At 34.1% G+C, this 16,056-nt stretch overlaps 1 protein-coding gene across 2 annotated transcripts in view; it reads left to right on the top strand.

The window, feature by feature from the left end:
• The window catches only part of il12ba (interleukin 12Ba), a 176,178-nt gene that overhangs the window by 59,167 nt on the left and 100,955 nt on the right, over positions 1-16,056 (top strand). Inside the window, exons 1-2 of one of the 2 annotated variants that reach the window (XM_079630872.1) lie at positions 492-563; positions 2,329-2,431. In XM_079630872.1, the coding sequence (XP_079486998.1) occupies positions 559-563; positions 2,329-2,431 (108 nt within the window). In that variant the 5' untranslated portion in view covers positions 492-558. Of the gene's footprint in view, positions 1-491; positions 564-2,328; positions 2,432-16,056 lie in introns of those variants that run through there. The other variant, XM_079630871.1, reaches the window with a different exon arrangement.

The following is a 16,056-nucleotide window of genomic DNA, read 5'->3' on the forward strand; positions in this document are numbered from 1 at the left end:
CAGGTTTACAAGGAGTAGCCTGTAAAACTGACAAATAAATTTGCAGTTGCATAGATGTAGATATTAAATTGTTCTAAAGTGACATTACTAAAAAATATATAAATAAAAAAAATGGCGTGAATTGCATAAAGCTATGCATACTATCCATTGGCATGACATGGCATGACATCAGGCGGCCATGGGAAAGTACGTAACAGTAAGTTAATAATGAGACTTTACCGACCCCTGGTGTCGACACGACGCATGCGTTTTGTTTTTCCTCTGTTCTTGAAAAGTATAAATGTAAAAAAGAATTTGACACGAAAGCCGTTGTGTGTAATATAATAATAAAAAATACCGACAATATTTTGCCTAAAAAAACAGAAGTGTGCTTCACCAAACTAACGAGTGACTTAAACTCCCATTTCATGTAGTCTGCACCATGTTTACTTTTATTTTGCACGAGGCACGTGACCTACCCATATGTTCTACCCAGAGCCTCTGGTTCTACCCATAGACAGTAGGTTCTACCAAGAGACAGATGATTTTCTGCCAACACCTAAAGTCAACGAACAAAATATGTGGTAAGCGATAAGCCTATTTAAGGTAATTAAATGTTTAAATGGGTTTTATGATTTGCATAAGTGTTTTTTCGTGCTACGACCCTTTTTAATTCACAAGTTCACAACCCATCAGTAGAACCCCTTTTCTAGAACATAAGGAACATTAATGGACAGATCTTCTCTCTGATGCCTTAATCCCATTCTGCTCTTTGGGATATGGGATGAATCCCATTTGATTCATCACTCTCAGAAAAAAAAGGTACAAAATACTATCTCTGGGAGGGACCTCAGTTTATTTTTTTTGTACCTTCTTTTTTTAGTGCACCCAAGATAAACGAATCAGAAAAGCTGAACAGCCGATAACGTACTAGCAGTCATTTTAATTTTTATCAAATAATATGCTCATTATTGCTCTCCCAAGTGCAGGCCACGGCTAGGACTGACTGTAGGAATTAAATGAAGACAGACACCGAATGAAATGAAGACACACAGCCGTCTAGCGCCACCACAAATGAAATGCAACATCATGATCTAAGTAGCCTACTGAAGGCTATGATTTCTGTTTCTTTTGGCAGTCACAATGTTTGGCAGGTGACTTTGCTGATACACAATTAGCATCTTGTGTCATCTGAGCCTCAGCAAAACATAATATGTGCCATTCACCAACACAAACACACATTCTTGTGTTATATTTATTTATACTAAGCCTATGATATTATTTAGTTATTCAGACATTAATCTATTTTCCTCATCTTCCCCACAATGTAGTTCATTTCAGGTTTCACTATCACTATCCACCCCTCCACCCTCTCCCCCACCGCCCCCCCCCTCCACACACACACACACACACACACACACACACACACACACACACACACACACACACACAAACAAAAACCTCATTGTGTCAACGAACCTCAGATTGGTTGAGACTGTTTATTAGATTGTTATACATCCGCAAAGAAAATGGAGAAGGTCTAAATGGGTTGTTTTGCTTTTCGTTTTTATGACTTATTATGATGATGTACTCATGATCTAATAACCTTTTATTATGCAAAATATCTCATTTGAAATAGCCTAGTTTTCGATATTTTGGATGCCACGGTCCCCCTAAAATGTTCATCCTTGTGCAAGGGATCCCTGTCCTAAAATTTAAAAGCCAGGTAATGTATTTTCACATATAAAGACCCAAAATTAAAAAAAAAAATTATTATAAATATTTATTTAAAATGCATGTTAAAACTGTATTGAAACATTTATATTATAAATGTGTTAAAGAAATATGAAAAAGTAGTATATTGTTATATTGATTTTTTTTTAAATATCATTATTTGTAAAATATTACATTTCTGTTATGTTACATAATTTGTATATTAACATAAACTGTAATTACATTTCTTTCTTTAAATGTATTTATTTATCTTAAGAATTTATTTATTTTAATCTTATTTAATTTTAATTAAAAAATGTTCACATATTATTTTGAAGAATTGTTTTTTTAATTTCTAGTACATTTAGATAATTACTTTTTTTCTACTTTCTATATAACTATTTAAATTATTTTATAATAGTAATTTATGTGCTTAGTATAATGTTATTATTTTTTGATAGTTTTACTAAAAAAAATTTCCAAGGCCTCCTTACAATTCCCCAAATGCCACCTGGGCGTCCTCTGTCCCAAGTTTGAAAACCCCTGAGATAGCCTATTATTTGCTCTAGCTTATATAATCTCGATGGTCAAATAAGGGATCATTGATGTTTGTGTCCTGCCCTCTTTTCTGTACAGTGGCTGTTGGGACAAACCCAAATGGAAGAGTGTCTACCCAGTGACGAATGGCCAGCTATGCAGCAAGAGCAAGCAGCAAAGTTTACCATCACATTGTCTCATGGTATAATACCTTTTACACAATCTGGGGTACTTTGCATGTTTTTTTCCTGCAGTATATTCTGCTTTTACGGTTGGTTTTGTTCTCACACCTCAAAATGTCTCGCATCCTCACATTAATCAAACATTCAGATTCCCTCTTCTACTGAACTGCTTAAGCCTAGGGTTTAAAACCATGTTATCAGCGAGAGCTGCTTAAAGGGATAAAATAATCTGAACGGATACTTTTTGCAAATACCTGAAGAATATCTACGTATTTGAGGTCTAGAGCACATGAGATGGATTTTACTACCTTAGCTCTGCCATATTCTTGTGTGATGGATTCATAGTTTGATCTGTGTCTTGATGAGCCTCAAGACATCTCCACATTAAATACGCATGATGTGGATTTTTCTGACCTGACCAATACTGTCAAGTACCACTTCATTCTCATGTGAGTGTTCCTTGGGATTTATCTGCTGTCATCACTCTTGAAAGGTCTTTGCATAAATTAGTGAGGGAATGAATATAGTAGGCATAGAGAAACATAACAGTCACACCACGAGTATATATATATAAAAAAAGCATATTCAAATTAAAGTCTAATGTATACTTTTCGGTTATAAAGATGAATTGCTCACATGTGCCGGTGACATTTCTGTGGCACTTTCATATCACGTTCAGTTTTATGTCCAAAACCGATGAATGGGAATCTGAAAACATTTCTATGTTGGTTTTTGTATCGCTAAAAGTTTAATGCTTCAAAATACACTTGAAAAGAGCCAGCTGGCTCACCGTTTCATGCTACTTTCCCATGGGATAGCAAAGGGCCAATTGTTTGCAGATTTTAGCAGATGTAGTAAGCAGATCAGGTATTGTTTATAACTTTATCAATAAACTTGGTGACACGTTTTACTTTTTGATAGTCAGTTTCTCTGTTTTTAATGGCGAGAGAGTCTATTGTACCGCTTCTGAGAATAAAGCACTGACGGCTTTTATTATATCTTTGATACACTTGTGATCAGTATCTGGGTGAGGGTTTGCTTTTCATTAGGATCTTTTCTGAGTCGCCCTGATTTACCGCCTTTGACTCTGCTATGATAAGCCTACAGTTATTGATCCATCTGTCAGCCATGGCACTAGACAGATGGTAAAGCACCACGTTTCCCAGAGCCTTTACCCTCCTCTTATTGAAGAGAGAGCTCCCTTGCATGGTAATGAAGTTTCTGACTAGAATGTGTACACTACGTCCTAAACTAGGCTTTCTCCTCGTGGATTTACTGTTACCCTTTGCTGTATGTTTAGATCCATCGTATGCTCTCTGCACAGTTAATGTCCTAAACCATCTCTTTAAATGTTAAACATCTATTTAATTCAAAACATTGAACTCTCTTCAAGTCATTTCAACTTTTTTTTCTTCTTCGAAATACTGATCTTTTCAGGATTTAACTTGTAAATAAATGTGCAGTTAGGTCTTTCTGGGATTGTGCCCAGAACTGTTAAAGAGTAGTGAAGTTGTGAAGTAGACTGATGTAGTGACAGGTCTTTTCTTCCCTATATTGTGACATCCGAGTCGAGTAAAATGGATTACTAAAAAGAAAAAAAATGTAAGGCAGACTTCTGCTTATTTGTGTACAGATGTTAAGTCAGAACTTCGGCTGTTATACTTCCAGGCTGACATTTGACAACTTTTACATTGCTCTTGTAACACTTTGTGTGTAGAGCAAGCGGGTTTTTTATTACAGGCTTCCTGTTTCAGTTTGTTTTCTGGTTGTGGCTGCGGTTATCACGTCGCGTCCCTGATGGATGAAGTATTGTGATAGCAGGACCTTTAAGGTTAGAAAGATTTCAAAAGCGGGTTCTGTGCTTTTCCCTGATCTTTCTCTTCCCCTGTTTCTCCCTACTGAATAAAAACCTATACCAAAATATATTTAAAATACTGATATATATCGCTTGATATTATAATTAAACTTTATTTGAAGGACTTCTTTATTGCACAATGCACATTTCTTATTATTAAGCCTAAAATGTGTTTTAATATCACTATTAGGATTTAAATGCAAGATATTTAAAGTGTACCTAAAGTATCCTTTCAATAGTTCCATTTTAGCACAATCAAATATACTTAAGGCATAGAGCATTCTTTTGTCATTTAATTAACCTGAAGTTTTTTCAATCATGTATGGATTTCTTTCTTCTGCTGAACACACAAGAAGATATTTTGAAGAATGTCGTTGACCAAACAGTTGACGGACCCCATTGACTTCCATAGTATTTTTTTCTTTCTACTATGGAAGCCAATGGGGTCCATCAACTGTCTGGTCACTGACAATCTTCAAAATATCTTCTTTTGTGTTCAGCAGAAGAAAGAAATCCATACAGGTTTGAAAAAAACTCAAGGGTAAGTAAATGATGACAGAATTTAAATTTTTAAGTGAATTATTCCTTTAAGTATATCTTTAGTTATACCTCAGCACTACGTCCAGATAACTAAATTTCATTCAGTACAAAATCCAGAACTCAGAAAGAAGTTCATAACCACATACTGCCATATGATCTACCCTATTTATTTCTGCCATTTACATTACCGTTCAGAAGTTTTGGGTTGGTAAGATTTTCGAATGTTTTGGAAGTCTCGCCAGGGCTGCGTTTATTTGATCTAAAAATATATAGTAAAAACAATAATATTGTGAAATGTTATTATGATTTGAATAACTGTTTTCTTTTTAAATATATTTTTTAATGTAATTTATTCCTGTGATGGTAAAGCTAAATTTTCAGCATCATTACTCAAGTTTTCAGTGTCACATGATCCTTTAGAAATCATTCTAATTTGCTGGTTTGGTGCTCAAAAACATTTCTTATTATTGTTGAAAACAGTTGTGCTGCTTAATATTTTTGTGGAAACAGTGATACTTTTCTTTTTTCAGGGTTTATTGATGAATAGAAAGTTCAAAGACAACATTTATTTAAAATAGAAATCTTTTGTAACATTATGATTTTTTGCTACTGTCATTAAATCCATTTTATGAATCCTTGATGAATAAAAGTATAAATTTCTTTCAAAAACAAAATATTACTGACCCCAAACTTTGCAACGGTAGTGTAAAGATACAGTAAAAGAAGTACACTAATGCAGATCTATATTCAGCCGCTGACTGCAGAAATACATAAGAAGGCCAGGTCTTCACAGAACTGGTACACTACTGCCCTCTTCTGGCTGTAATGTAGACAATCCACAAGGAGTCTTAATGCTATAAGTTAAAACATTCATGAGAGGTGATTGTACAATAATTTTGAGGGGGAAAAAATGCAAAATACACTATTTCTACTGTAAATCTACATTAACATTTTTACATAAAACCTATTAATTAAGTAATGCCAAATGTGTGAAATGTAAAGGAGATTCATAAAGGACTGTGTCACAGGACACTGCTGAAGGTGACTGGAGAACTTCCCTTTCAGTGGTAAATGTGGGAAGTGAACTCACTCTCCCTCGTCTCTTCTCTCTGCTGTGTATATGTGTGAAAGCTCAGTTTCACTAAATAAACCTATTGTGGCAGAAACTTTTAAAGGGTTTCAGGATCAAGGGAAGTTATGTCAGCAACTTATTAAATAATGTATGGTATTATATATATAGTAGGCCATAAAAACAGTATGGGGAGACAAGGGTAGTTGTCACATGGGGAAGGTGTATTACAATTGTTTCATAATTGATTTGACTGAGGTTACATTGTGACAACTCACCCCATATAGGGCCCTGCTAATGAACTGAATCTTTTTCTTGGTCAGAGATGTTGGAAATGTAGAAATAGCTTTTGTGTAGCCAAAACTATCTGTTACAGAAATTAACTTTCAAAAATAAATGTTTCACTGGAGTAAAACTAGCTGGGCTCTATACCTTAAATACTGTAGATTACAGTACACATAAACAAACTGCTACAATATCATTCTCAACAAATACTTCATTATTTATTCTATTTTACTGATACTACTACTATTGTTATTTACCTTTATTACATCAGACAATAGTCAGAATAAACAGAAGGCACTTTTTTATATCCCAAGTACAACATGCAGTAACTGTGATTCTGAGGTTCATCTGGTGGCATCTTCCACAAATTGTTTGTCATTGTCTTGTTCAAAGTGTTCTTCTGGGCATCCCTGCACAACCTAGTGAACTTCTGAAACTCTCCTTAAATTCAGGCACTGTTGATGATTTCATTTCATTTGATTTAATGCTTTATTATTAAATCACAACTAAGTTACTATTTGATTCTTATATATTGACTACTCTCTCTGCAGACATTTAATATTAACTTACAATTCAGTGAACTGATTTGTTGAAATCAAAACAAAATTAAGTCCTAGCCAACGGGATTGTTACTTAAGCATTAGTTCCACCCACTACTGAAAGCATCCAGCTGGCAGTGGTGTCTGTAAACCCTAACGCTCAAAATACTTAATTGGTTTGAGTAGGACAAACTTAATTAAACTAATTAGTTCAGTCAAATTAACTTTTATGAGTATTTAGCACTTTATTTTTCTTTCAAGTTCACAGAACTGATATATTTTAAGTAAACTGAACTGTTTCATTGTTTTGAGTTTTATGCAATTATTAGTTTTAATTTAGACAAACTTAAGTTTAACTGAAATGGCTGGGATGTCTATTTCCCAGCATGCTTTGCCGATGGCACTCGAAAGGGAGAGTAAATGCTAAAATTAAGTGTAATATCATTTTTTTTGTGTGCCAGACTAATGTTAAGTGGGAGATTTAGTAGTGATTAATGTTTTGTTATGCTAATTTAGAAGAATTTCTGTTAATGTTGGTTTTAGGATAGATGCCATCATGGTGACAAGTGGTGCATGCAGCTTGATTTGAGAGCAATTATTACCTTTATATTGTTGCACTCATACAGCAAGTGCTTCTGTATAACATACTATTGCTAATATGTCAGCAAAATAGTATGTTAGTGGATTAGCTTGTTAAAGCTAACTAATTTTATACTAATAAAAGTGTTCACATTGAGATTACATGAAAGCTTGAAGTTAATTGTATGAATTAGTGTACTCATTACATTTTAATTGTTCTTAACTTGAAATGTTTGTGTGTGTGTGTGTGTGTGTGTGTGTGTGTTCTGTATGAACAAAATGACGGAGTATGTTTTTATGTCTCCATTGTTCGATCGAGCCACACACACACACACACACACACACACACACACACACACACACACACACACACACACACAGCATTCCAGCATTGCAATCTTGACATCGCAGCATGTTCATTATAGCCTTAATAAAATATTATAATAAAATAGTCAACCTTACATATAAAAATTACACTGCTCTGTTTAAATAGTCATTTGTACAGTTTGTGCCGTTCATAGTAAGCACCGCTCCACTGTGATGTTTCCAAGCACATTTTTGCGCATTTGAAGAGGATAATTTTTCTATATTGGAACGTGAGTGTACAAAGTGTACAAAGTACAAAGCCTATAATAAAGAATAGTTTAGCATCCAAAAATGTTAATAATATATATGTTAAAAATAGGGGGAAAAAAGAATTTACATAATATATATATATATATTTATATATATATATATATATATATATATATATATATATATATATATATATATATATATATATATATATATATATATAATTAAAGCTGCAAGCAGCGATGGAGGGCCCAAGCCGGTGGCACCGCCACCCGGTGCCTTTAGTGCAACTTGTTTTTTCATACTTTTGGGATTTTGACGACAGGTTCCGGGTCATCGGTTTTTTTTTTTTTTTTTTTTTTTCATACTTTCCTATCATGGTTAAAAGGTAAAAGATATTCTTTAAACTGATGGCAGTTAAGCTCCATCCACAAAAAATTTTAATCAGCCTTTTTTTGAGCCACTTCATCAAAACCTCTCATAATGAGGGTGGGGGAACGGATTCCGACAGCTGTTTTTTTGCCGTCGGATTCTGTTCTCATGTTTCTTAGCAGTGAGGTTCAAATACTCAACAAACATTTGTTTTCCACTTGTCCCCTATAGCCTAGTGGTCTAAGCACTGACATTTAACACTTTTGGGATTTTGGCGACCAGAGTTCAAGTCCCGGGTCATATTTTTTTTTTCTTCATACTTTTGGGATTTTGACGACTGGTCCCGGGTCATCGTTTTTTTTTTTTTTTTTTTTTTTCATACTTTCCTATCATTGTTAAAAGGCAAAAGATATTCTTTAAACTGATGGCAGTTAAGCTCCATCCACAAAAAAATTGAGTTCAAGTCCCGGGTCATGTTTTTTTTTTTTTCATACTTTTGGGATTTTGACGACAGGTCCCGGGTAATCGTTTTTTTTTTTTTTTTTTATACTTTCCTATCATGGTTAAAAGGCAAAAGATATTCTTTAAACTGATGGCAGTTAAGCTCCATCCACAAAGAAATTGAGTTCAAGTCCCGGGTCATGTTTTTGTTTTTTGTTTTTTTTTCATACTTTTGGGATTTTGACGACAGGTCCCGGGTCATGTTTTTTTTTTTTTTTTTTTTTTTTTTCATACTTTCCTATCATGGTTAAAAGGCAAAAGATATTCTTTAAACTGATGGCAGTTAAGCTCCATCCACAAAAAAATTGAGTTCAAGTCCCGGGTCATGTTTTTTTTTTTTCATACTTTTGGGATTTTGACGACAGGTCCTGGGTCATGTTTTTTTTTTTTCATACTTTTGGGATTTTGACGACAGGTCCCGGGTCATCGTTTTTTTTTTTTTTTTCATACTTTCCTATCATGGTTTAAAGGCAAAAGATATTCTTTAAACTGATGGCAGTTAAGCTCCATCCACAAACAAATTGAGTTTAAGTCCCGGGTCATGTTTTTTTTTTTTCATACTTTTGGGATTTTGACGACAGGTCCCGGGTCATCGTTTTTTTTTTTTTTTTCATACTTTCCTATCATGGTTAAAAGGCAAAATATATTCTTTAAACTGATGGCAGTTAAGCTCCATCCACAAAGAAATTGAGTTCAAGTCCCGGGTCATGTTTTTTTTGTTTTTTTTGTTTTTTCATACTTTTGGGATTTTGACGACAGGTCCCGGGTCATCGTTTTTTTTTTTTTTTTTTTTTTTTTTCATACTTTCCTATCATGGTTAAAAGGCAAAAGATATTCTTTAAACTGATGGCAGTTAAGCTCCATCCACAAAGAAATTGAGTTCAAGTCCCGGGTCATGTTTTTTTTTTTCATACTTTTGGGATTTTGACGACAGGTCCCGGGTCACCGTTTTTTTTTTTTTTTTCATACTTTCCTATCATGGTTTAAAGGCAAAAGATATTCTTTAAACTGATGGCAGTTAAGCTCCATCCACAAACAAATTGAGTTCAAGTCCCGGGTCATGTTTTTTTTTTTCATACTTTTGGGATTTTGACGACAGGTCCCGGGTCATCGTTTTTTTTTTTTTTTTTTTTTTTTCATACTTTCCTATCATGGTTAAAAGGCAAAATATATTCTTTAAACTGATGGCAGTTAAGCTCCATCCACAAAAAAATTGAGTTCAAGTCCCGGGTCATGTTTTTTTTTTCTCATACTTTTGGGATTTTGACGACAGGTCCCGGGTCATCGTTTTTTTTTTTTTCTTCATACTTTCCTATCATGGTTTAAAGGCAAAAGATATTCTTTAAACTGATGGCAGTTAAGCTCCATCCACAAACAAATTGAGTTCAAGTCCCGGGTCATGTTTTTTTTTTTCATACTTTTGGGATTTTGACGACAGGTCCCGGGTCATCGTTTTTTTTTTTTTTCTTCATACTTTCCTATCATGGTTTAAAGGCAAAAGATATTCTTTAAACTGATGGCAGTTAAGCTCCATCCACAAAAAAATTGAGTTTAAGTCCCGGGTCATGTTTTTTTTTTTTCATACTTTTGGGATTTTGACGACAGGTCCCGGGTCATCGTTTTTTTGTTTTTGTTTTTGTTTTTTCATACTTTCCTATCATGGTTAAAAGGCAAAAGATATTCTTTAAACTGATGGCAGTTAAGCACCATCCACAAAGAAATTGAGTTCAAGTCCCGGGTCATGTTTTTTTTTTGTTTTTTTGTTCATACTTTTGGGATTTTGACGACAGGTCCCGGGTCATCGTTTTTTTTTTTTTTTTCATACTTTCCTATCATGGTTAAAAGGCAAAATATATTCTTTAAACTGATGGCAGTTAAGCACCATCCACAAAGAAATTGAGTTCAAGTCCCGGGTCATGTTTTTTTAGTTTTTTTTGTTTTTTCATACTTTTGGGATTTTGACGACAGGTCCCGGGTCATCGTTTTTTTTTTTTTTTTTTTTTTTTTTTCATACTTTCCTATCATGGTTAAAAGGCAAAATATATTCTTTAAACTGATGGCAGTTAAGCTCCATCCACAAAAAAATTGAGTTCAAGTCCCGGGTCATGTTTTTTTTTCTCATACTTTTGGGATTTTGACGACAGGTCCCGGGTCATCGTTTTTTTTTTTTTTTTCATACTTTCCTATCATGGTTTAAAGGCAAAAGATATTCTTTAAACTGATGGCAGTTAAGCTCCATCCACAAAGAAATTGAGTTCAAGTCCCGGGTCATGGTTTTTTTTTTTCATACTTTTGGGATTTTGACGAAAGGTCCCGGGTCATCGTTTTTTTTTTTTTTTTTTTTTTTTTCATACTTTCCTATCATGGTTAAAAGGCAAAATATATTCTTTAAACTGATGGCAGTTAAGCTCCATCCACAAAAAAAATTAGTTCAAGTCCCGGGTCATGTTTTTTTTTTTTTCATACTTTTGGGATTTTGACGACAGGTCCCGGGTCATCGTTTTTTTTTTTTTTTTCATACTTTCCTATCATGGTTAAAAGGCAAAAGATATTCTTTAAACTGATGGCAGTTAAGCTCCATCCACAAAGAAATTGAGTTCAAGTCCCGGGTCATGTTTTTTTTTGTTTTTTTGTTCATACTTTTGGGATTTTGACGACAGGTCCCGGGTCATCGTTTTTTTTTTTTTTCATACTTTCCTATCATGGTTAAAAGGCAAAATATATTCTTTAAACTGATGGCAATTAAGCACCATCCACAAAGAAATTGAGTTCAAGTCCCGGGTCATGTTTTTTTTGTTTTTTTTGTTTTTTCATACTTTTGGGATTTTGACGACAGGTCCCGGGTCATCGTTTTTTTGTTTTGTTCATACTTTCCTATCATGGTTAAAAGGCAAAATATATTCTTTAAACTGATGGCAGTTAAGCTCCATCCACAAAAAAAAATTGAGTTCAAGTCCCGGGTCATGTTTTTTTTTTTCATACTTTTGGGATTTTGACGACAGGTCCCGGGTCATCGTTTTTTTTTTTTTTTTCATACTTTCCTATCATGGTTAAAAGGCAAAATATATTCTTTAAACTGATGGCAGTTAAGCTCCATCCACAAAAAAATTGAGTTCAAGTCCCGGGTCATGTTTTTTTTTTTCATACTTTTGGGATTTTGACGACAGGTCCCGGGTCATCGTTTTTTTTTTTTTTTCATACTTTCCTATCATGGTTAAAAGGCAAAATATATTCTTTAAACTGATGGCAGTTAAGCTCCATCCACAAAAAAATTGAGTTCAAGTCCCGGGTCATGTTTTTTTTTTTCATACTTTTGGGATTTTGACGACAGGTCCCGGGTCATCGTTTTTTTTTTTTTTTTCATACTTTCCTATCATGGTTAAAAGGCAAAATATATTATTTAAACTGATGGCAGTTAAGCTCCATCCACAAAAAAATTGAGTTCAAGTCCCGGGTCATGTTTTTTTTAGTTTTTTTGTTCATACTTTTGGGATTTTGACGACAGGTCCCGGGTCATCGTTTTTTTTTTTTTTTTCATACTTTCCTATCATGGTTAAAAGGCAAAAGATATTCTTTAAACTGATGGCAGTTAAGCTCCATCCACAAAGAAATTGAGTTCAAGTCCCGGGTCATGTTTTTTTTTTTTCATACTTTTGGGATTTTGACGACAGGTCCCGGGTCATCGTTTTTTTTTTTTTTCATACTTTCCTATCATGGTTAAAAGGCAAAAGATATTCTTTAAACTGATGGCAGTTAAGCTCCATCCACAAAGAAATTGAGTTCAAGTCCCGGGTCATGTTTTTTTTTTTTCATACTTTTGGGATTTTGACGACAGGTCCCGGGTCATCGTTTTTTTTTTTTTTTTTTCATACTTTCCTATCATGGTTAAAAGGCAAAAGATATTCTTTAAACTGATGGCAGTTAAGCTCCATCCACAAAGAAATTGAGTTCAAGTCCCGGGTCATGTTTTTTTTTTTTCATACTTTTGGGATTTTGACGACAGGTCCCGGGTCATCGTTTTTTTTTTTTTTCATACTTTCCTATCATGGTTAAAAGGCAAAAGATATTCTTTAAACTGATGGCAGTTAAGCTCCATCCACAAACAAATTGAGTTCAAGTCCCGGGTCATGTTTTTTTTTTTTCATACTTTTGGGATTTTGACGACAGGTCCCGGGTCATCATTTTTTTTTTTTTTTTTCATACTTTCCTATCATGGTTAAAAGGCAAAAGATATTCTTTAAACTGATGGCAGTTAAGCTCCATCCACAAACAAATTGAGTTCAAGTCCCGGGTCATGTTTTTTTTTTTTCATACTTTTGGGATTTTGACGACAGGTCCCGGGTCATCGTTTTTTTTTTTTTTTTCATACTTTCCTATCATGGTTAAAAGGCAAAAGATATTCTTTAAACTGATGGCAGTTAAGCTCCATCCACAAAAAAATTGAGTTCAAGTCCCGGGTCATGTTTTTTTTTTTTTCATACTTTTGGGATTTTGACGACAGGTCCCGGGTCATCGTTTTTTTTTTTTTTTTTTCATACTTTCCTATCATGGTTAAAAGGCAAAAGATATTCTTTAAACTGATGGCAGTTAAGCTCCATCCACAAAGAAATTGAGTTCAAGTCCCGGGTCATGTTTTTTTTTGTTTTTTTTGTTCATACTTTTGGGATTTTGACGACAGGTCCCGGGTCATCGTTTTTTTTTTTTTTTCATACTTTCCTATCATGGTTAAAAGGCAAAATATATTATTTAAACTGATGGCAGTTAAGCTCCATCCACAAAAAAATTGAGTTCAAGTCCCGGGTCATGTTTTTTTTTTTTTCATACTTTTGGGATTTTGACGACAGGTCCTGGGTCATCGTATTTTTTTTTTTTTCATACTTTCCTATCATGGTTAAAAGGCAAAAGATATTCTTTAAACTGATGGCAGTTAAGCTCCATCCACAAAGAAATTGAGTTCAAGTCCCGGGTCATGTTTTTTTTTGTTTTTTTTTTCATACTTTTGGGATTTTGACGACAGGTCCCGGGTCATCGTTTTTTTTTTTTTTTCATACTTTCCTATCATGGTTAAAAGGCAAAATATATTCTTTAAACTGATGGCAGTTAAGCTCCATCCACAAAGAAATTGAGTTCAAGTCCCGGGTCATGTTTTTTTTTTTCATACTTTTGGGATTTTGACGACAGGTCCCGGGTCATCGTTTTTTTTTTTTTTTTCATACTTTCCTATCATGGTTAAAAGGTAAAAGATATTCTTTAAACTGATGGCAGTTAAGCTCCATCCACAAAGAAATTGAGTTCAAGTCCCGGGTCATGTTTTTTTTTGTTTTTTTGTTCATACTTTTGGGATTTTGACGACAGGTCCCGGGTCATCGTTTTTTTTTTTTTTTCATACTTTCCTATCATGGTTAAAAGGCAAAATATATTCTTTAAACTGATGGCAGTTAAGCTCCATCCACAAAGAAATTGAGTTCAAGTCCCGGGTCATGTTTGTTTTTTTTCATACTTTTGGGATTTTGACGACAGGTCCCGGGTCATCGTTTTTTTTTTTTTTTTTTTCATACTTTCCTATCATGGTTTAAAGGCAAAAGATATTCTTTAAACTGATGGCAGTTAAGCTCCATCCACAAAGAAATTGAGTTCAAGTCCCGGGTCATGTTTTTTTTTTTCATACTTTTGGGATTTTGACGACAGGTCCCGGGTCATCGTTTTTTTTTTTTTTTCATACTTTCCTATCATGGTTAAAAGGCAAAAGATATTCTTTAAACTGATGGCAGTTAAGCTCCATCCACAAAAAAATTGAGTTCAAGTCCCGGGTCATGTTTTTTTTTCTCATACTTTTGGGATTTTGACGACAGGTCCCGGGTCATCGTTTTTTTTTTTTTTCATACTTTCCTATCATGGTTAAAAGGCAAAAGATATTCTTTAAACTGATGGCAGTTAAGCTCCATCCACAAAGAAATTGAGTTCAAGTCCCGGGTCATGTTTTTTTTTTTTCATACTTTTGGGATTTTGACGACAGGTCCCGGGTCATCGTTTTTTTTTTTTTTTTCATACTTTCCTATCATGGTTAAAAGGCAAAATATATTCTTTAAACTGATGGCAGTTAAGCTCCATCCACAAAGAAATTGAGTTCAAGTCCCGGGTCATGTTTTTTTTTGTTTTTTTGTTCATACTTTTGGGATTTTGACGACAGGTCCCGGGTCATCGTTTTTTTTTTTTTTTCATACTTTCCTATCATGGTTAAAAGGCAAAATATATTATTTAAACTGATGGCAGTTAAGCTCCATCCACAAAGAAATTGAGTTCAAGTCCCGGGTCATGTTTTTTTTTTTCATACTTTTGGGATTTTGACGACAGGTCCCGGGTCATCGTTTTTTTTTTTTTTTTTCATACTTTCCTACCATGGTTAAAAGGCAAAATATATTCTTTAAACTGATGGCAGTTAAGCTCCATCCACAAAAAAATTGAGTTCAAGTCCCGGGTCATGTTTTTTTTTTTTCATACTTTTGGGATTTTGACGACAGGTCCCAGGTAATCGTTTTTTTTTTTTTTTTTCATACTTTCCTATCATGGTTAAAAGGCAAAAGATATTCTTTAAACTGATGGCAGTTAAGCTCCATCCACAAAGAAATTGAGTTCAAGTCCCGGGTCATGTTTTTTTTTTTTTATACTTTTGGGATTTTGACGACAGGTCCCGGGTCATCGTTTTTTTTTTTTTTTTCATACTTTCCTATCATGGTTAAAAGGCAAAATATATTCTTTAAACTGATGGCAGTTAAGCTCCATCCACAAAAAAATTGAGTTCAAGTCCCGGGTCATGTTTTTTTTTTTTCATACTTTTGGGATTTTGACGACAGGTCCCGGGTCATCGTTTTTTTTTGTTTTTTTGTTCATACTTTCCTATCATGGTTAAAAGGCAAAATATATTCTTTAAACTGATGGCAGTTAAGCTCCATCCACAAAGAAATTGAGTTCAAGTCCCGGGTCATGTTTTTTTTTTTTCATACTTTTGGGATTTTGACGACAGGTCCCGGGTCATCGTTTTTTTTTTTTTTTTCATACTTTCCTATCATGGTTAAAAGGCAAAAGATATTCTTTAAACTGATGCCAGTTAAGCTCCATCCACAAAGAAATTGAGTTCAAGTCCCGGGTCATGTTTTTTTTTGTTTTTTTTGTTCATACTTTTGGGATTTTGACGACAGGTCCCGGGTCATCGTTTTTTTTTTTTTTTCATACTTTCCTATCATGGTTAAAAGGCAAAAGATATTCTTTAAACTGATGGCAGTTAAGCTCCATCCACAAAGAAATTGAGTTCAAGTCCCGGGTCATGTT

The sequence above is a fragment of the Phoxinus phoxinus genome (assembly GCF_949152265.1).
Source record: "Phoxinus phoxinus genome assembly, chromosome: 12".
Taxonomy (NCBI): Eukaryota; Metazoa; Chordata; class Actinopteri; order Cypriniformes; family Leuciscidae; genus Phoxinus; species Phoxinus phoxinus.